General features: G+C 46.4%; 1 protein-coding gene across 1 annotated transcript; it reads right to left on the bottom strand.

Moving 5' to 3' along the window:
* Positions 1-153: 153 nt before the first annotated feature.
* Positions 154-21076, bottom strand: LOC144733743 (receptor-type tyrosine-protein phosphatase beta-like). Its single transcript, XM_078615764.1, has 9 exons — positions 20711-21076; positions 18436-18705; positions 16100-16378; positions 11241-11585; positions 6820-6969; positions 5567-5774; positions 3292-3401; positions 1913-2018; positions 154-181 (listed from the first exon to the last, which is right to left on the bottom strand). Exons 1-9 carry the CDS (start codon positions 21036-21038, stop codon positions 154-156), a joined length of 1824 nt encoding a protein of 607 aa, XP_078471890.1. The 5' UTR covers positions 21039-21076.
* Positions 21077-21130: the final 54 nt, after the last annotated feature.

Genomic DNA, 21130 nt, shown 5'->3' with positions numbered 1-21130 from the left:
GGGCATGGGGGTCACAATGTGACAACAACAAACAATACGGGTACCCGTTTGCGACCCTGGTGCGGCTGGGTACGGGTATGGGTAAGGAATCAAAACCCGTTTGCGACCTCTGTGTTGCAGTGGCAGGTGGGGGGTGGGGGGCGGGGACACCATTTACCTGTTTGACTTTGATTCCTTCTGCCTGTGAAGAGAGAGATACGAAGACCCCGCGCCAACATTAGCGTCTCCTTAATAACCGACGATGGAAGCGCAGCGACTTGGCACAGTCGCGGGCGGGGGTGAGGGGTGGGGCACAGGTGGTGGTGCATCTGCCAGCCATCTCGGTCAGTCAACCCATGCCACGTGCTGTGTCTGTCCCATGATCTTCTGCACCCAGCCTGACACAGCAGTCGACCCATGGCACCTGCTGTGTCTGTCCCGTGACCTCCTGCACCCAGCCTGGCACAGCAGTCAACCCATGGCACCTGCTGGGTCTGTCCCGTGAACTCCTGCACCTAGCCTGACACAGCAGTCAAACCATGGCACCTGCTGTGTCTGTCCCGTGACCTCCTGCACCCAGCCTGGCACAGCAGTCAACCCATGGCACCTGCTGTGTCTGTCCCGTGACCTCCTACACCCAGCCTGGCACAGCAGTCAACCCATGGCACCTGCTGTGTCTGTCCCGTGACCTCCTACACCTAGCCTGACACAGCAGTAAACCCATGGCGCCTGGGTAGGTCCCGTGACCTCCTGTACCTAGCCTGGCACAGCAGTCAACCCATGGCACCTGCTGGGTCTGTCCCGTGAACTCCTGCACCCAGCCTGGCACAGCAGTCAGCTCATAATACCTGACCTCCTCCTGCCAGCGGCGAGCCTTTCACATGTCACGTGACGACCTCAAAGAGCACCTAACGTGGCACAAGCGCTGCGGTGATGTTACCGCCACTTACGTTGTTGGTGTTGTGCGTGCATGTCTGTGCATGTAAGTGTAAAATGTGTGTTTATGTCTTTGTGTGCATTCCCTGATCATGTATCGGATAGCGCACTGCACTGTGTATCAGTCGACCAGAGTTCGAATCCCACTCACGGCCAACGCGGCCGCCGATTACCTGAACCGGTCCTGAGCCTCTCCTAGGCCGACTCAGCCTCAAATGAGAACCCAGTGCAGTGTGTAGTGAACATCACCACCGGGGAGACAAAGGCGACCGGGGACGTGGTGCTGGCCACCCACCCGCCTCGTGCGTCTTTGCCGGCCTTCTTGGGTGCCGCTGCAACTCACTACCATGAACGGCACTTGTCCCCGCAGCCCGCTAAGGCCACGGGGGAGAGATCCTTGTCTTTGTGTGTGCGTGTGTGTGTGTGCATGTGTGTTGCTGGGTCAGGTAGCCCGCATGCCCAGCCACCGAATGCCTAAACAGCTTTTGTTCGGCCGGATCGAGGGGACTAAACGGGCGCAACATGGGCTGGAGAAGAGATGGAGTGATGTGGTACAGGAGGATGTAGATCTGAGTGGTCTTGCCAATGACTGGTACCAGCGGTGTCAAGATTAGCCTCAGTGGAGGAGGCTCGTGAAGGACGCTACTGGGCAGTTGGAGGCAGTCGCCCTCCAACAACAACAGAGGGCAGAGGAGTGACGCTCACAACAATGAGCGGAGCGCCGGGTGACTAAAGCACAGCAAGTTGGCACAGTAGGGGGCACAGGTGGTGCATCGGCCAGTCATCTCAGTCAGTCGACCCATGGCACCTGGGTCTGCCCCGTGACCTGCCAGCGGGCGTTCGACACTTCGCGTGGCCTCAAGGTGCACATGGACTGGCACAAGTGTCGTGGTGACATCACCGCCACTTAGTGGCGAATGGCGGTTCTTGTTGTTGTTGTGTGTCTTTGTGTGTGCGTGTGTGTGCGTTGCGTTCCCCCCCAACCACCCACACGTACAGCTGGTTCCGCTTCTTGTAGAGGAAGAAGCCCCCAGCGGCTAACGCCACTCCGCCCAGCAACCCTCCAATCACTCCGCCTGCCACCGCGCCGCTGTCTGTGGGGCCTATGGGAGTGGGGGGCAGTGGGGGGGGGGGCACAGAAGGGATCGCCCAGTGTGGGAGGACAACAGCTGAGTGATAGCGTTCTTCCACTCTCTCTTGCAGAGGTTTGCAGTTCGAGCCCCGCGACTGCCCTGGTTAATACCACGCGTGTCATGATCTTCGTCATCGTCATCATAGTCACCCACGCAGCGTCGTCAGCCGCAAACAGTGGCGATGTTTACTGCGCACCGCACCAGGGCACTCATTTTTTGCTAAAGCGACCTAGGGGAGGGCCCAGGGCCGGTTCGAATGTTCGCCACTGTTGCTGGTCGCGAGTGGGACTCGAACTCGGGTCTCTGGGGTCCGTAGCGCTGCGCCGTGTCTACGTGTGTACATTGAACTTCTTTTACACCACACTAGGCCAACCGCGGTAATCGGAGGTGCGGAAGGAAAGTACAACAAACTAAAAGACAACAAGGACAACAACAAGCAGTTCAAAATAAATGAGTTCGTCAATCTAGATGATGATTTAAAAGTGGATTCCTAATTTCGGAAGGAAAAAGCGTTCCAGACGGCCGCAGAAGCGAATCTGACAGCGCTGCGTGATGCAGCGACCACCATCTTTGTTTGGTGGCTGAGCCAGAAGCCGCTGCTGCTGCTGTGAGGATGACGACCAGTCCTCAATGAGATCAGCGAGTGATTGCTGTTCATTTGTATTCGTTCAGCAATCGGAAGCTGGCAAGAGGCCATGCTCCATGGGGTGGGTCGCGGCATCACATCCCCAGACATGTTAACTACCTCGCCTGGTATGCAGGAGGTCGTGGGTTTGATCCGGACCCTGACGCCTGCGGCCGTCTGGAACGCTCTTTCTTCTGATATTAGGAAGGCACTGAAGCCGTGCACTTTTAAATCATCGTCTAGATTGACGAACTCACTTTATTTGAACTGCTCTTTAGTGATTAGTTGGTTTTCCTTCCCCCGCACCTCCGATTAGCACATTTAGCTACGTACGGTGAGAAAAAAGTTCAACATACATAACTTCAGAGTTTGTGTGTTCTCTCCGTGGTCGCGTGGATTCTCCTCCGAGTCCTCCGGTTTCTGCCCTCCACATTTAGAATCGACGTCATGCATTCAAAGTGTTTGGCTGCTGCTACGAACGTCCACACGATGATATTGGTGATGATAAGCCACGTCACTGAGCTATTATTTAGCAATAGCACGGTCGCTTCTGAAAAAAGGCTGCATAGCCCTCAGCGGACCTTTTCTGGTAAAAAAAAATAAGTTTATAGTACTCACCGACCAAGGTGAAGATCGGCAGAGAGAAAAAAGTGTCCGCGAACAGGGCTTGTTTTCCAGCGCGGACGGAGCGTGTGCCCGGGATGTACGTGTACGCACGGAAACTGAACCTGTACCACCAGGAAGGATGGAGGGGTTTGGGAGGGAGAGGTCGCGTGAAAAGGCAGGGCAGCACGGCGCCAAGGAGGGTTTCCATTGAGAAATTCCACGCCGCACGACAGGGCGCCTGATCGGCCCACGTCGCTGCACTGTCGCGTTCATATTCTGATTTCGTTACAGTAAATAAAAAAGGGGCTTCAACACACAATATCAAACCCACACGGTTTGCCCCGTATTCTTGTACAAGGAAAATTGAATTTTCAGATCTATTTGTTTGTGTTTCTCTCTTGTGATGGGACTGTGTAGGATGAACGTTGAGATTAATAAGGGGCACGTGGTGAACAATGAGGTCTGAATTGGTCTGTAATAAGGTAGGGTACTGATAAGGGGTTGACAGGTAAGTAGTAGTGTAGTGTTTAGTGTAGTGTATTAGAGTATAGTGTCGTGCATAACAGTGTATAGTGTAGTGTATCGGATGAACGTTGAGATTTATAAGGGGTACGGAGTGACCAATAAGGTCTGGGCTTCAACCCCTTTCCTGGCGAAATAAAAAGGTGTTAAGATGTTTGAACGCCCAAATAGACTCCCACACACCTATTCCAGAGGCATCATCAAGTCTGCAGTCGCCACGCATCATGCTTTTGGTGAAACATGCAAACGAACATTCTATAACATTACAGTAGAATCCCCTCCTCTTAATGATGCCAATTGGTTTCCACAAAGCCCGGTCGTTAAATGATTTTGTCATTAAGCGACTATAGAAAATGCACGTTAGAAAGTTAAAAAAGTTTCTTTATAATATTTAAACAATGTATTTGTAAAAATAACCAACAATATTATACACACATTTTAACACGTAAGATTTCGCGGACAATATCATCCTGAATAGCTTTTTTGGGTTAGATCATGTAAATAAATAAATGTGTCATTAAAACCCGCCACCACCCGACACAGCCAACTAGTAAGGGTAGTCACACCCAGTGGCGGCTCCTGCAAAATCTCTCAGGAGGGGCAAATGTCTGGATGATTGATAAGGATAAGGTCCACCCATGCAATGGATAAATTAACAGCTTAAGCATGTAAAGGCAACTTCACTTCTTTAATATTAATGAAAAATAAAGTGACTCTTAAAATACATCTTGTTTGTTTCTATACTCACTATTATTACAATCCACTCAGTTTCTTTTATTAAAGATTCCACTAGGTGGCGACAAATAATATTGTTGACTGAAACGTGCTTACGTATGATGACGTAAGCACGTATGATGACGTAAGCACATTAGTGCGAGCCCTCCCGGAAGCCATAGAGAATGAATTGCAGCGCCCGCCGTTCGAAAAAAAACATCTTTGAATGTAAGTCTATGGGAACACTCTGGGCGATTCTCAGCCAGAGTGAAATCGCCCAAAAAGAGGCGGTACTCCACAGAACGTGACATGACGCTGATTGGACTATATCCAGAGGCACAGTAACGGCTCGCGTAACTCTGTGGTTGAATGAGATTGGTGGTGCGTCGCCCAATCGCCCTAATGAAGAAACCGCCCCTGGTCACACCGGTGTGTTGGAGAGCCAAGCCACAACATTTACAATCTGAGTACGACGTTTCGCCAGTAATTACACCCAGCTTCATTAATGCATTAATTCAAATTTACTGCACCTACAACAGCCCATCGTTAGGGGGGAAATGGCCGGTAAGAGAACACATTGGGCTCTATAAAGGCACTAAACTACACTATACAAAACACAGCTATACACTACACTACTATACACTACTATACACTGCTATACACTACACTGCTATACACTACAATACTATACACTACACATTGGGCTCTATGGAGGCCCGTTCTTAAGCGATCAGTCGTTAACAGGGGGTGCTCGTTAACAGGGGTTCTACTGAAAACGCGTTGAAAGCGATTATACTACACCAGAGACAGCCTCCTTCATGGCCTAGTGCAACGAGCGCGATGGCCTTACAACAACGCCGCCGTATATATTCGCTCGGCAACTGGAAGCCAATGCAGCTCGGCGAGCAACCGGACGGACACCAATGGTGTCGGACGGTGCAGTAGCCCCGTCACCACGCGTGGCCTCACGGAGCACCAACGACAAAGGGATGTGTAAAAATATATATATGTATCGTGATAACGACAAGAAGAGCTTTCTCAGACAACGCACCTGTACTTCGTGTTTGGCATCAGGGCACCATCGACAAAGCCGCCGTTGGTGGCGCCGGTGCCGACTTTGACCGGCACGATGGCGCTCAGGCTTTTGCACTCGGCGGGGTAGACGCGGTCGTCCACCTGGTACACCTTCGTTGAGCCGCTCTTGTATTCCGAATACTTGCTCAGCGGCGATATATTCTCGGGCTTGTCGGTGGTCGTCTCTGCAAGCGAAGGGACGCGTCAGCCATCCGGTGTGGCGAGGTGGGGATTTATTTTACGGGACCCTTCTTTTTTTTTTTGCTTACCAGTATCCGAAATAAAGAATACGTGTTTGCCCTTTGCTGGCAATAAAGTAACCAGCTCAACCCGAGCTATAAGTGCTCCGACGCTTGCATTGCCTTTGTGATTAATGTTCGCCTTTTGGCGATGTTCTCTGGTCGAACGCCGGTGCGGAGACAAGGCCGGGAAGAAAGCTGCTGCTGTCTCTGGTGTAGGCCGATCAGTTTCCAAGGCAATGCATCAAACATTATCAGAGCCATGTTTGTTTGCACGTTTTGCCACAAGTACTTTGTGTGGGTAATGCAGACGTGACGCCATGCAATAGGTATCTGTTTGGTGTTTGAATACCTTAACACCTGCAGTTGTATTGAGGTCTGAGATTTGTCAAATTTCCCGTGGTTGCCCCATAAAATATACAAACAGCAATACAGAACGTCCTCCATTTACATTTCTCCTATCAATATTAAACGTTTACCATTCTTACAATATCCGTTCCGACGACACATGTACGCGTACATCGTCAAAACTAAACAGGAAGAAAAACATAAAGATAACTTTAACGGTACCGAGGCTCCCCCCAGGGCAGGGCACGTGGCACATTTTTGACGCCGGCTATCATACAGTGGCAGCGGTAGCGTGGCTACACTTCTCTGCGGTGAGTAACGACGCCTTGAAAAACAACGGCGCTTGCTACTAGACCTCTCTAAGTGAGATGAACCACAAGTCGCTTGCACGTTCCAAGATTCAAAGGTGAACGGATTTGTCTCCAGGTCTTCGGGTTTTTATCTCCAAATTTAGAATCAACTTGACGCGTTTCGAGTAATTTGGCCACTATACATTTCCACCTGATGACGACGACATCGGCCACGTCGTCTAGCCATCATTTGTGGCCAGGCCGCTTCTGAAAGAGAGCTACACAGCTCGGTGGGCGTTACCTGCTAAAATAGAACATAGCTTCATTAGTTATCGTCTTTCCTGCCCACGTACCCGCGGACTCCTTGACGATGACCGTGAAGTACTTGAGGTCGCCGTTGGTGGTGGCGAACCAGCTGCAGCTGAAGGACAAGGTCAGGCTGTTCGAGGTCACTGTGTTCGGCACCGAGTCGACCTTCACCGACTCCGGAATGGCTGGCGGAGCTGCATGCGGCCACAGCGGTCAGACACATACGCACAAAGACAAAGATCCCCCGTGTAGCCTTAACAGACTGTTGGAGCAAGTGACGTTATCGAGTACCAGCACCGATGAAGGCCAGCACTGTGGCACACAAGGGGGTGGGTGGGCAGCACCAAGCCCGCCCGCATTTGTCTCCCGTCGTGTGGCAATGTTTAAGAAACCACCCCAGGTACTCGTTTGAGGCCGAGTCGATCTAGGGGAGGCCCAGAAGCGATTCAGGTAAGTGCCACTCGGTTGCTGGTGCTCGTGAGCTGGGAATCGAAGCTCGGGTCGCCGGGTTCGCATCGCGGCACGATGACCGCTCCCACTACCGCTCCTCACACACGCACATCCACCGGATAAACGGGTGAGGTCATAGGGTCACGCTTCAACCCCGCGAGCACTTTGCCCGTGCCCACCGCTTTTGCAGGAACGTCACAGACTCGACGTAGCTCTGGAGAGCCCCCTCTACGAGGGCACTTTGGTTGACTCTCCGATGTAGGTCTTGGGGGGAAAATAAGTGGGAGTGTGCCCACGCTGCTATAGTATTTCCAACGTGATGATAATGATTAAGTGGCTGCGTTGCGCCATCATTTGTGAATGCCAGGTCGCGTCTGAAAAATAAGCTAATAGCTCAGTGGGCTTTGCCTGCTAAATATATATATGTGTTTTTAGAGATTTGCTTACCTTCCCTTTAACTTTGCACTCCTATCGCGTTTGTGTGTATTGTGTTTGTTGTTGTAACGTTCTGACCCTGTGCCCCGACTGGGCATCTGTGACAAAAGAGCATTGTAGCTGATCGGATTCCTCCCGCAGTCTAACAAACACATTCCTCCTGCGGAGGGAGCTGGTAGGAACGTTGGGTTGCTCGGTCAATGGCCAGGGTCAACGGCGGCCTGGTGTATTCCGCAAATATGCCCGACTGTGAGGGCAGGCACAAGCCGGCGTGAGTAGGTTAATCGTTGAGTTTTATAAGGACACCACGGGGTGACCAGCCCCTCCCCACCTAGCCCCACCCCTCCCACCCCCCACCCACCGCCACCCCACCCACCGCCACCCTCCCCACCCAGCCCCACCCAGCCCCTCCCCACCCAGACCCACCCCAACCAGCACCTCCCCACCCTCCCCTCCCCACCCAGCCCCACCCAGCCCCTACCTGCACGACGGACGGACAGACACAATAATCCCCTGTGGGCTGGTGTAACCTGGCGGTTCCTACCAGTAACATTCAGATTCTGATGAGGCCACCACAAGCGACCTGCCAATCGACTGTGGTGTACGCGTTTAGCCTGGTGGGTGGGTGTGTGTGGGGATGGCAATGGTGGACTTCAGAATCAAAAGCCGCTGATTAAACTGCTGTGCCAGGAAAGTGAATAGAACCAAGCCATCCCTGGACTTTGGGCACCAGTCTGCTGACCATCGCACCCATGTGGCAATGTCCCATGCACATTGCAGCGGTAGGTACAAGAGGTAAAAAATTTGAACTGAACCATTTTTTATGTTACCAGGTAAGAACCACTGAAAGCTGCATAGCTCTTTTATCAGAAGCGACCTGGCGATCACACAAAGGATCATCACGTGGACATTTATAGCAGCCAAATACTCTAAAACGCATGTTTTCTAAATGTTGAGGAGGGAAAAGCCGGAGGACCCGGAGAAAAATCCACGCGGCCACGGGGAGAACATGCAAATATATACAGGCGTCAGGGTCGCGATCGAACCGACGACCTCCCTATACGAAGTGAGGTAAGTTTAGCACGTAGGCTTTCGCGACCAATGTTATTCATAATCAACGTTTTTGGGTTTAGATCGCGTTATTTATAAATGTGTCGTAACCCTCCACCACCCGACACGGCCAATCAGTAAAAATGCGTCACGTTGACAAAAGACAAATAGTTCACTGCTTTAGCCCACCGGTGTGTTGAAGCCACAACATTTACAATTTGAGTACGACGTTTCGCTGGTAATTGCATCCAGCATCATCGGGCAAAAGCAGTGAACTATTTGTCTTTTGTCAACGTGACACATTTTTACTGATTGGCCGTGTCGGGTGGTGGAGGGTTACGAAACATTTATAAATAACGCGATCTAAACCCAAAAACGTTGATTATGAAGTGAGGTAAGTTAACATCTCGCCAGAACATCTAAATTACGATACGTAAGCTTTCACGACCATTGTTGCGATCCGTAATTAGTTGTTTGGGTTTTGATCGTGTAGATTGTGCAGTTTGTGACTTGCTGATCCCCGTGCCCCCTACTAGACATTGCTGAAAAAGAGCTGCATGGCTCATCGGATTCCTCCAGTCTAAGTAAAGGTTCTGATTCTGAGGTATAACTGGCATATAAGAAACGAAACAGGAAGATTTTTACCACAAATCTGGCCATCGCCTGACGAAGCTAGTTGTAATTACTGGCGAAACGTCGGACTCGGATTGTAACTGTTGTGGATTTGCTCTCCAGCACACCGGTGTGCTGTACTAGTGACGAATTGGTACGTTTTATTTACGTGACAAACACTACTTATTGGCTGTGTCGGGTGGTGGCGGGTTTAACGACACATTTATATTTACACGACCTAACCCAAAAATATGCATATTATTAACTGGCATATTTGTCCACGCGATGACTCGATCTCTGTGGCCGGGTCGGTTGGAGGAGGGGGGCATATCTCTTGATTGGCATTGCACCCACACGACCTAAAACCCGAAGAACGAATCGCTATCTTCTTGGTTCTTTCGGTAAAGGCACGTAGAAGGGAAATATTAAAATAATAAAAATAAAACAGGTGAAGAAACAGAGCTGTCGGAAAGACAGCTCTGTTTCTTCAGCTGGGTACGGCTGCTCGTGTTGTGGCCGAAACGTCGTGAGAATTTTTTATTTTATTATGTTTTATTTTTATTATTTTATTATTTCCCTTCTACGTGACTTTACCGAAAGAACCAAGAAGATGAATCCCTGCAGTCACGAAAGCTTTCAATCAAAACGAATCGCTAGTTGCACCATTTAGTTGAGAGATGCACGCGAACACGAAGAAGTTTGTAGAGTCAGTTCTCCCGTAAACGCCGCGCGTTGTTTTCGTAACGCCAATTGGAGACACCGCAATGAGCGCGTTGGGGGAGGGGGACACATTTGTCTACAACGCGGGTGCAAATTGGATGCAACACGATCGAGCGAACGGAACCACGTCGTGCGCGCGAGTAGGAACAAGTGATCGTAACGGCTGCCCCGGCATAGCGTCGTCATTGTCATCGCGCAAGGCGTCGGGATGCTGCTGGATGCTTCTAGACGCTACCCACGTGCTTTGATCTTGGTTCGGCCTGCGTCTCGCATAGCACGTGTTGTGCTTTACCCCCTATATTATACATTGTTTATTACGAGTTCATGAAGGGGCTGTCTTCGCCAAGCAAACGTTTTTAATAAATATAATAGTGAAGCTGAGGTGATTTCTTACAAAAACATATTTTTTTTATATTAATTGCACATTGATCTACGATCAGACCGTTTAACAACTCCAAAAATGTGGTATTTTTCCAACAACAAACGAATATAAAAAGTGTTGACAATCTTAATCAAATTATTATTTTTAAAGACGTACCCATCAAAAATCACTCAATTAAAAGATTCCGTTCTTTTTTGTATTTGCAAGAACTAAAAGTAATTAACGTAATAGTCTACTAGGGGAATCGCTCCTATCTTTAAGCGTTTTCTAATTATTCAGACGTGAACATCATAAAATGCAGATTTATTTTTTTGCTTAAAACTGCTTGAATCCGAAATATCTTAAACGAAAAAACAGAAATCTTATATTTTGAACGGTTTCTGAATGCCACCACGTGCACAAATGTGTGTTTTCTGGGGCACTTGCAATCGAGATTTGGGGGCCTTAAAATTACACATCTCGGATTTTCAGAGTTCGCCCTGTTGTTGTGTCCTAAAAGCTACCCGTGAACCAAATTTCAGCTTTCTACCTTGTCAGGAAGTACCCTAGAGGTGTTTAAGACGTACACAGTTTCTGATTAAGGTCTTTAGGTATATAGACAACGCGATTTTTCCATAATGCGGTTGTTCTTCAGGAACACAACTACTACCGCATTGTAGGAGAACAGACTGTACGTTATTTGTTTGCCATATTTACGCCGGCAGGGGGGCAAAAAGTATACTGACAGATGTTACAAAGAGACTTCGCTGCACTAGATTCCTCTACTCACACAGATTACTGCATGTGCATTTGCGACAGATGGACGCATTCACTCACCGGTCACGTCAGTATATGCGGTGGAATTTTTGATTGGACTTTGCAGAGATCCAGCAATGACCGCGATGCTGACCGTGTAACGAGTGTTCGGCTTCAGTTGTTCAATTGTGGTGAACGTTTTATTGGTTGTTGTGCTCGACAGTACTTTTCTCATTGGTTGCTTATCAGGAGATGTGCTTATAGAGGAGCCTTTGTCATTGAAAATGCTGATGTTTTGCACCGAAGCAGAGTCATTAAACACCCACAAAAAAATATCCGTAAATACACCAATGGGGAGCGACCAATTGCAGTAAATATTTTCGAAGGAATTCTGGAAGCATTTAAATTCACGGACAGGTGCTGGATCTGTAAAAGGATAGAGAATATATAACCATGATGATCAACATTGTACAATAAACAAAAATGGCACTGCTATGCTCACAGTCGTCATCAAATATATTCCCAAAAATATTAACTGCTCTGAAGTTCAGTGAATATTATACTTGCAGAATCATATACTTTATCAGATTAACTCCAGGATGTAACCCTGGGCCCTTGTCTTTGATATCTTCGGGACATATGTTTCAGGCTCTTGCATGATGTTACATGAGATATTTCACATCTTATTACATCAACAACACATTTATTTTGAGCCATCCAGCCACCAAAATAAAATAAGTCATGAAAACAGACATGTGCTAAGACTATGACTCACCTGTAGAGAACACTGATGAAAAAGTGACCAATTTGTTCGGGGGTCAGACACGGAGCTGACGTCGCCAAAATCTTGGGATATAATCCGGCGTTTCAGCCACACGTGATTTAACCTGATTCTTAACCCCTTCCGATGACGTAAAACTGATGACGTACACACCTACATCAGTAAACATGTACGTCATCAAAACTCATGACGTACGCACTATGCCATCAGTTTTTACGTCATCAGAAGGGGAAAGGGTACGTACGTGTGTACATCATCAGTGATGTAATAACTGATGGCGAACGTCTGTAAGCCATCAGTGTGTACGTCATCCGTTTTTTTTCTTTCCAATTCCGCATACGTCATAGGAATGAACCGGAAGAATAAACGAAAGTAAAATACATTTATGCTCTACACAGGGCCACGCGGGAGGGCGTGCAGCACAGTTTGGCGCCGGCTATCATAGAGTTGTGGAAGTCGTGTCGCTGAGGTTCTCTGTGGTAACAATACCTTTCAAAACAACGGCGCTGCTACTACGCCTCTCTCAATAAAATTAACACCCAGCCACTTGCGTGTACCGAGATTCGGCGGTGAATGGGACACCCCACAACCTGCAACTTGGCAGATATCTCGGAACGGGAGAAGGGCTAAAGTTGCCAAGCTGATGGCTTTCCACCAAAATTGCAGTCAACCAAATGGGAATTAAAAATATTAGTTTGACTGTCACGAAACTCCCATTGTGTAAAGAAAAAAAAGGATATTCCAAGTAAAAATGTGTTGTTAATCCGTTTCGAGGCAGACAGGGATCGCACTGGTTTCGTGAAGGAAACACGAATTTGGCTTGATGATACCTTTCCCGAAATACCAAACCTCTAGACCAGTGGTTCTAAAGCGTTTTTGGTACACTCGCCTCCAATAAAGATCACAGACCAAGAAGGCCACAACGAGAATGGATTGTATCTCCACATTTCGAGTAAACACACTGCTAGTCAGGCATTTGTCTCATGCTGTGGATGTTGGGGGTGTTTTATTTTCATTCGCTGCAATCTGGTGTTGATCTTGTTCCCTGAACACATTCACAATGTGTGCAGAGAAAGTGGAATGAAAGAAGGCAAAAGAGTCAGATGACTACAGCTGGTGAGATGGGGAGGTTAAATAAAAAAAATTCAGAAACCACGATGACAGCAAAAGCTCTCTTACCTGGAACTTTACCTTATCTTATATTTTTATAGCACCTTTATCCAAGGCGTTTTACAAGGGTTGTAAGTGGTACAATTAGGGTAGCTAAAGGTGATATGGTGAATAGGATGGGTATGGGGAGGGAGATTAGCGGGTACGGGAATTGCGGGGGTACCTAGGGATGGAGGGAAGGATTGGCCAGGGAGAGGAGGTGGGGGGTCTTGAGGGAGGAGCAGAAACTCGACAGGGAGGGTGCTTCTTGCTTCATGTGGAGGGGAAGTGTGTTTCGGTGCAAGGGGGCAAGAAAGGAGGTGCGGAAACGTTGATTTTATTTACTTACTTATTTTATACCTACGTGACTTTACCGAAAGAACCAAAGAGTATGGTGATTGTGCACAAGGAGAAGGGGGTAACGGTTAGGGGTAGGAGAGATTGAGAACAGAGAATGAGGAATGCTCTATTAACCGGCTTCCGTCATATAGACGCCAATGAAAATCTTCCATCACGCATCTGGAAACATTTCGACAGCCATCTGGCATCTTGCATGTGATTATGGTGGAGCTGTGGTTTACGGGAGCTTCAGAATGCGGCAGCCTGTACATACAGTACTGTACTAGGCCATAATTATAATATATATTGGGGAACACACATCCCCCCAATTTTCAAATATGCTCAAAATGCCCCCCCCCCCCATATACTGCTATAAAATAGATTTGTGTTTATATTATTGTGGTTATGGTTGTACTTTATTACTCCCTAATCTCTGCCATTACATACAATGAAACAAGAAAAGGTAAAAAAGAAAAAAACAGAGCAATGTAATACAATACACTACTAGACATCATTGTAAAAAATACGTAAAAAGTCCATGCTATGTGTTAGTGAATTTTTTAAATATTTTAGGCAGGAAATTAGTTTTCAAATTTAGATTTTTTTCTGGGGGGGACCCCCGGACCCCCAGACCCCCTGGAAGATTTGGTCCCCCCCAATGTTGACTCCATGGCTACGGCCTTGCTACTGTATACTGTAGTATATGTAGTGGATTAACGCGCGCCAAGGGAGGAAATTGTAAACACGTTTGGGTTATGGACAGTGGGGTCGCATCAGGACAAGCAGGTGTTGCTGGGGGACAACGGCCGGGGAGAGACGGCTAGTTAGGTAATTATGGGATGCAGGACAGTGATTGGCCGGTTGTTGTCCAGGACAAGGTGGCGCCAGTAAGTCTGGGGATGGGAGCAGGTGGCGGCGGGGGCCGCGGGGCATCGGGGGGACGCCGGTTAATTAATTGGAATTAATAAGGACGGGGATAAATACGGGAGCGTGAGAGTGAGACGGAGAGTTGTGCTGGGAGCTGGACGGAGACGGTCAGAGCAGAAGAAGATATGAGGAATAGAATAGGGTAGCAGTGGAGCAGGAGAAGAGATGAGAGAAAGGATAGGCTAGCAGTGGAATGGGAACAGAGAAGACACGAGACGAGAAATGGTCGGAGTGAGACGGAGAAGCCGAGAGAGAGCGACAGTCGGAGTGAGACGGAGACGCGAGAGAGAGACAGTCGGAGTGAGACGGAGAATCCGAGGGAGAGCGAGACGGTCGAAGCTGAGACAGGCGAAGCAGAGAGGAGAGTCGGGGCAGAAAGAGACGGAGAGAGAGAGAGGGAGGGAACGGAGCGAGCGAGACCAGCAGAGCGCGGCGAGCGAACGGAGAACGCGCTAAAGTCTTGGTTGTGGACTGTGCTGAGTTTGATTAAATAAAGTGACGATGGAAAAATAAGAAGTTGTCCGCGTAAAGTTCAGCACTACATATGTATACAGTAGTATACATACTGCTGTATAATACTGTGTCTCTCTATGTGTGTCTCTGTGTGTCTCTATTTGCTTGTGTGTATGTCTATGTTTCCTCCATTGTCTGTGTTTTGTCTCTCAAATTTAGCAATCTTTGCAAGAACGTAATCAACCAGGTAGGGTGTTGACTGCTGTGTTAGCCGACTCTTTGTGTTGTATTGCATTACATTTCTAAGTTTACTAGGTTTGTTTTCTCATTCATTCACACCTGATGATGGTTGCTTGTGTTGCAATCGAAACGTCGTATTCTATTATTATTTAATTTATTTCTACGTGACTTTACCGATAGAACCAAAGAGACTCATTCCTGCAGTCATGAAAGCTTCTAATCTAGTTTGTATACTGTACTCTTAACGGCTGCCAATGCTTCTCTCCAATCAACTTAAAATGCTCTACAACTGACTGGTGACTCCCTCTGTTAAAAAGAGTATGTTATTTCTCATCTCATCGTTAAAATGGAGGCGTACTTTATTTCTTGAAATTTTATGTACTTGGTAAATTTGGTGAACCATAAGTATAAGTCTCAGATAACCGGCATATTTGATTTCACCAGCACCCTCCGTTCCCCATGTATGCTGGATAACAGAACTTTTGCTGTACAGTGAGAACCTCTCTTGTTATCTGTCGATAACCCCTGTTATAACCCCTGCTATCGACAAATCACTTAACGATGACCCTCCATAGAGCCCAATGTGTTCGCTTACTGACCATTCACCCGGTTAACGACCGGCTTAGAGACGAGCACTAGACGGTCAATTTCAGCCAATCGGCGAGCTCCAAAGTGGACTGGCCAGGCCTCGGCCAATCAGTGACGTCCATTCGTAAGCGTTGGGGAATTGTTTACGTGCGGTGTCTGCTGCACTTTAAAGTGGACACATCTACTCGATTAACGACTAAATCACTTGACGACCGGTTTCGTGGAACCAGTTAGCGTCATTACGATGGGTTCTACTACACTAGACAAGAACAATGACTAACACAGGAATAGACGTGAATGGGGGAGGCCTTGACAAGATACGGACAGTCAAAGGCTGACAGCAAGAATACATTTGGCAATCTGAGCTGACCGATTAAAGGCATCAATAACGAGTGCAGCACGACAGAAATGTAATGAAATCTTAGTATAATGGATGTAAAAGGTATGTAGGTGTGGTACTTACAGGTTCTGTTTGAGACTATGTCTGACTCTTGGGAGTTGTTCCCGCTGTAAGCTATTACAGATGCACTGTAATTCATGCCTTGAGACAGATTACTAAAACTTGTAGCAAAAGATGACACGTTAGGGTAATTAACAAATGATGTATTGTAATTTGTTTCGGTTTCATTTAAGTAGACAGTGTACTTGTCAACATCTGAAGTCGGCGCTACCCATGAGACCGTCAGGACTGGAGAGATGATGTTGCTATGGATGGTGATGTTGACTGTGACCTTTGGAGGCACTACAACGGCAAAAACAATCATTGACGCAGACTCATTTCAAGGGCAACATATCCAATGGACTATGGCTACAAAAGTAGTGTACGACACACGAGACGCAACTGTTAGAATTTCTGTGATGTGGACTTTCATTTCACTCCTTGGACATCCAGAATCAGAATATTCGATTTAAACAGGAAGCAGGAATCCGTAGAGCTAGGACGCTCTTTATTCACATGTATTCGTGAGTTCTTTTTTTATTAACACTTATTTTACAAATTAACTAAATCCTTCAACAACGTCAGAAAATATCTTCAGCCTTCCAAATCCAGGAAACGTCTGATTTCCACCTCTGCTTTACAATTATGGTGGACTCAAAGTATACTGTAATCATTTATTAATTTCTATTAAATTATAAACGTGTTGTTAATGACTATGGAGTAATCAATCAAACAAGCTCGTGTGATGTGTAATTATAATACAAAATTGATCACATCATTATCTTAATTACACGCTGGATATTCCCAATAACCGGAAAAGGTCAGAGCCTCAATGAGTCTCGCTTTGAGAGATTATAATGAAGCTTAGCATTCCTCCATAAGGGACTCAATGTTTATATCAGAATTGTGTCGAGCCGCATTGCATGCGCAGTCTAGAATGTAGGCTTTGTCCACCAATATTATGCACAATAAAGATTATTGTTGGGTTCGATCGCGTAAATATAAATGTCGTAAACCCACCACCACAGGACAAAGCCACTTAGTAAGGTTTGTCACGTAAACAAAAACATGCCAGTTACTTTTTCAGCACAACAGTGTGTTGGAGATTAAACCCACAACATTTACAATTTGGCGTTTTGCTGGTGATTACAACCAACTTTATCAGGCGATTTGCTAGAATTTTGAGGAAGTCTTCCTGGTGCTGTCTTAAATAGAGTAACGGTGATGTCATCACTGTGAGCCTATTAGGTGCGAATACCAGAGTGGGGTTAATGTGGTCATATAAATTTCAATTAATTATGTTCATGTTAGAATATGAAGCACTGTACCTATTATCGGTTGGGTTCGTCACCGTTAATCAATATACTGTACATTGGAATGATTTTTGTATTTAGTTTAGTTTGTTGTCCTTCTCCACACCTCTGATTAATATGGTTGGTTATATACGGTGCTAAGGAAGTTCAACACATACCTAGAATATGGATAATATACACCAATATTACGAACAGATTAATGTAATTCATAAGCACATGGTTGGGCATTCTCTTTTTCTAAGCTTGTAGATGTTTTATGATAGAACATGTTTCATAATTTTACATATACAACACCTGTTGATTTAATGTGTACCGATTATCAAATGTACAATTAATTCGTTACTTAGGCCTCGGCAAGGTAAGGTAAAAGGTAAAAACAACAAGCCTACCTTTACCCTACGTTTACCTTACCACAATACAATCACTCTACCCGTACCTTTTGCCCTTTAGCAAGGTAAGGTAAAACGAAAAAGTTCAAAAGCAACGAGCCTACCTTTACCCTACTTTTTACCCTTATCCCATACAAATTACCTGATAACAGGGTAATTACTACGGTACTACACATGAAAAAGGTTTATAACAGGTAAATGCTTGGTAGAGCGTTTTATTCATATAGAATACTCCCGATGATTCTAATTTAAAATGGAGTCCACGAACTGCGCCACGGAGCCTTTAGCGAGCAGTAAACAGGGTATTTACCGGGTAATATACTTCGTGCTACCTTTACCCTACCGAGTAATTCTTACACGCTACCTTTACCCTACCCTTTACCTTACCCCTTGGCATGGTCGACACCTTTTCTCTTTACCTTTTACCCGGTAAAAATGGTAAATTACTTTACCTTGCCGAGGCCTATCGTTACTTTTAAAAGTACGCAACAAACGTGATGATTTTAAATTTTGGAAATTACTTCATATGCTGTCGATCCTTCAAGACGCATTAATTGCGTTTTTTAATGTTGTCAATATTTGGGGACAAATTTACTAGGTGTTTTAAATGACAACATCAATGTGATTACACGAAGATGAACGCTGCATATATACGTACATGTCCTGGCAGTGGCGTTGTTTGATGGTTGGGAGCCAGTGCCACTGTGCGCTGTTACAGATGCCTGGTAACTTCTACCAGGAACCAGATCTATAAACACTTGAGATGTAATGGTGGAGGTCAAATCGTAGCTCTTCACTGCTGTTGGGTTATTGGTTTCTTTCAAGTAGACAATGTAGTAGTCAACGTCTACAGCGATAATAGGTGCCCATGAGACATTCATGACTGTAGTGCTGTTGATGCCGATGGTGACATTAACTTTTGGAGGCACTGCAATGGCAAATGCAATATTTAGACACGTACACATTTCAAGGTGCTGCATTTGCCATAATCTAAAGTTAATGAAGTAACATACAACGCATCAGATACAACGGTTATATTTCTCTGATCAATCATACACGCTCCGTATTCAGTGTAAATATATATCCGTATCAAGTCCCACTGTACGAACTTGATAAACTTCTATGCAAATCCATGTTTCCATAGATGAAGGTAAGAATTAGTCATTGTTTCAAAGCACGTCATCAGATGGCAAAAATATAAATGATTCTACGACCTATGGGGACAACAGAATTCAAAATCCTGCTACACTAACGAGCTGATGTGTAGTGGGAATTAAAACTTTTCTCTGCTGGCGATGAGGACCGCCAGGCTTGCGATAGGCGTCCCTAGTAACGGTGTCCCTGGTAACGGCGTCCCTAGTAACGGCGTCCCTAATAATGGCATCCCGAGTAATGGCGTCCCTAATAATGGCGTCCCTGGTAACGGCATCCCTAGTAACGGCGTCCCTAGTAATGGCGTCCCTAATAACGGCGTCCCTAGTAACGGTGTTCCGAGTAATGGCATCCCTAGTAATGGCGTCCCGAGTAACGGTGTTCCGAGTAATGGCATCCCTAGTAATGGCATCCCTAGTAATGGCGTCCCGAGTAACGGCTTCCTTAGTAATGGCGTCCTTAGTAATGGCGTCCCTAGTAATGGCGTCCCTAGTAACGGTGTCCCTAGTAACGGTGTCCCTAGTAATGGCGTCCTTAGTAATGGCGTCCCTAGTAATGGCATCCCTAGTAATGGCGTCCCTAGTAATGGCGTCCCTAGTAATGGGCGTCCCTAGTAATGGCATCCCTAGTAATGGCGTCCCGAGTAACGGCTTCCTTAGTAATGGCGTCCTTAGTAATGGCGTCCCTAGTAATGGCGTCCCTAGTAATGGCGTCCCTAGTAACGGCATCCCTAGTAACGGCGTCCCTAGTAATGGCGTCCCTAGTAATGGCATCCCTAGTAACGGTGTTCCTAGTAATGGCGTCCCTAGTAATGGCGTCCCTAGTAATGGCGTCCCTAGTAATGGCGTCCCTAGTAATGGCGTCCCTAGTAATGGCGTCCCTAGTAATGGCGTCCCTAGTAATGGCGTCCCGAGTAACGGCTTCCTTAGTAATGGCGTCCTTAGTAATGGCGTCCCTAGTAACGGCATCCCTATTAACGGTGTCCCTAGTAACGGTGTCCCTAGTAATGGCATCCCTAGTAATGGCGTCCCGAGTAACGGCTTCCTTAGTAATGGCGTCCTTAGTAATGGCGTCCCTAGTAACGGCATCCCTATTAACGGTGTCCCTAGTAATGGCGTCCCTAGTAATGGCATCCCTAGTAATGGCGTCCCGAGTAACGGCTTCCTTAGTAATGGCGTCCTTAGTAATGGCGTCCCTAGTAACGGCATCCCTATTAACGGTGTCCCTAGTAACGGTGTCCCTGGTAATGGTGTCCATAGCAAAGGCTGGGCGAGCAAGAGAGCATCAGCCAGCCTGGTGGAAGGTGCCGGATGGAATGAGTTTTTGAATGAGGTTATAATGAATTAGAGGAATTCATTTTTTAATTAAATGATTGAATTGTCGAACGGGTCGTATTTTAGACATGGCCATGTTTGATAATTAATCGATTCATAATCAACGTTTTTGGGTTCAGATCGCGATCTAAACGCCTACGTGTTAAAGTGATAATTAATCGACATCAAAATGCATCATGCTTTTTTTACAATTTAAAAAAAGTTGCCTGTTGATTTAATCTGTCCTCATTATTACACTTATAGTGTATTAGTTGATTTTATAAGTATATGCAACATGTAATTTTCATTTTTTTTAAGTTACAGAATTTTCATAATTAAGGATGCATTAAGTTATTTAATGTCTATAATTGTGGATGTATTCAACGAGTTATTAAACATGTCGATTTTTGAGCACGTGTTTACAAAAATCTAAGCGATTACACACAGATGAACGTTGCATATACGTACATGTCCTGGCTGTAACAATGGCTGATGGTTGGGAGCCAGTGCCACTGTACGCTGTTATAGATGCCTGGTAACTTCTACCAGGAACCAGATCTTTAAACTCTTGTGTTGTAATGGCGGAGGTCAAATTGTAGCTCTTCACTGCTGTTGAGTTGTTGGTTTCATTCAAGTAGACAATGTAGTAGTCAACGTCTGCAGCAATAATAGGTCCCCATGAGACCTTCACGTCTGCAGAGTTGCTGGGGTAGATGTTGACCTTGACTATTGGAGGCACTGCAACGGCAAATACAATATTTAGACACGTACACATTTCAAGGGCTGCATTTACCATAAACTAAAGTTCTGAAAGTAATATACAACACATCACATACAACAATAACGATGTGTGTGATATGGACTTGGCCATCCACGTGGAATTCCTGG

Source organism: Lampetra planeri, chromosome 48 (genome assembly GCF_965212315.1).
Source record: "Lampetra planeri chromosome 48, kcLamPlan1.2.h2, whole genome shotgun sequence".
In the NCBI taxonomy this organism is placed as follows: domain Eukaryota; kingdom Metazoa; phylum Chordata; class Hyperoartia; order Petromyzontiformes; family Petromyzontidae; genus Lampetra; species Lampetra planeri.
The sequence above is the reverse complement of the archived record's forward strand: the minus strand, read 5'-3'. Positions and strand labels throughout refer to the sequence as shown.

Excerpts from the sequence above, each read along its gene's own strand:
- LOC144733743 (XM_078615764.1), bottom strand. The coding sequence starts at position 21,038 with ATGGTAAATGCAGCCCTTGAAATGTGTACGTGTCTAAATATTGTATTT. Across the intron at positions 16,379-18,435 it reads CAACGCCACTGCCAGGACAT|TGCCTCCAAAGGTCACAGTC; the intron begins GTACGTATATAT and ends TTGCCGTTGTAG. Across the intron at positions 2,019-3,291 it reads GCCGATCTTCACCTTGGTCG|GCCCCACAGACAGCGGCGCG; the intron begins GTGAGTACTATA and ends CCACTCCCATAG.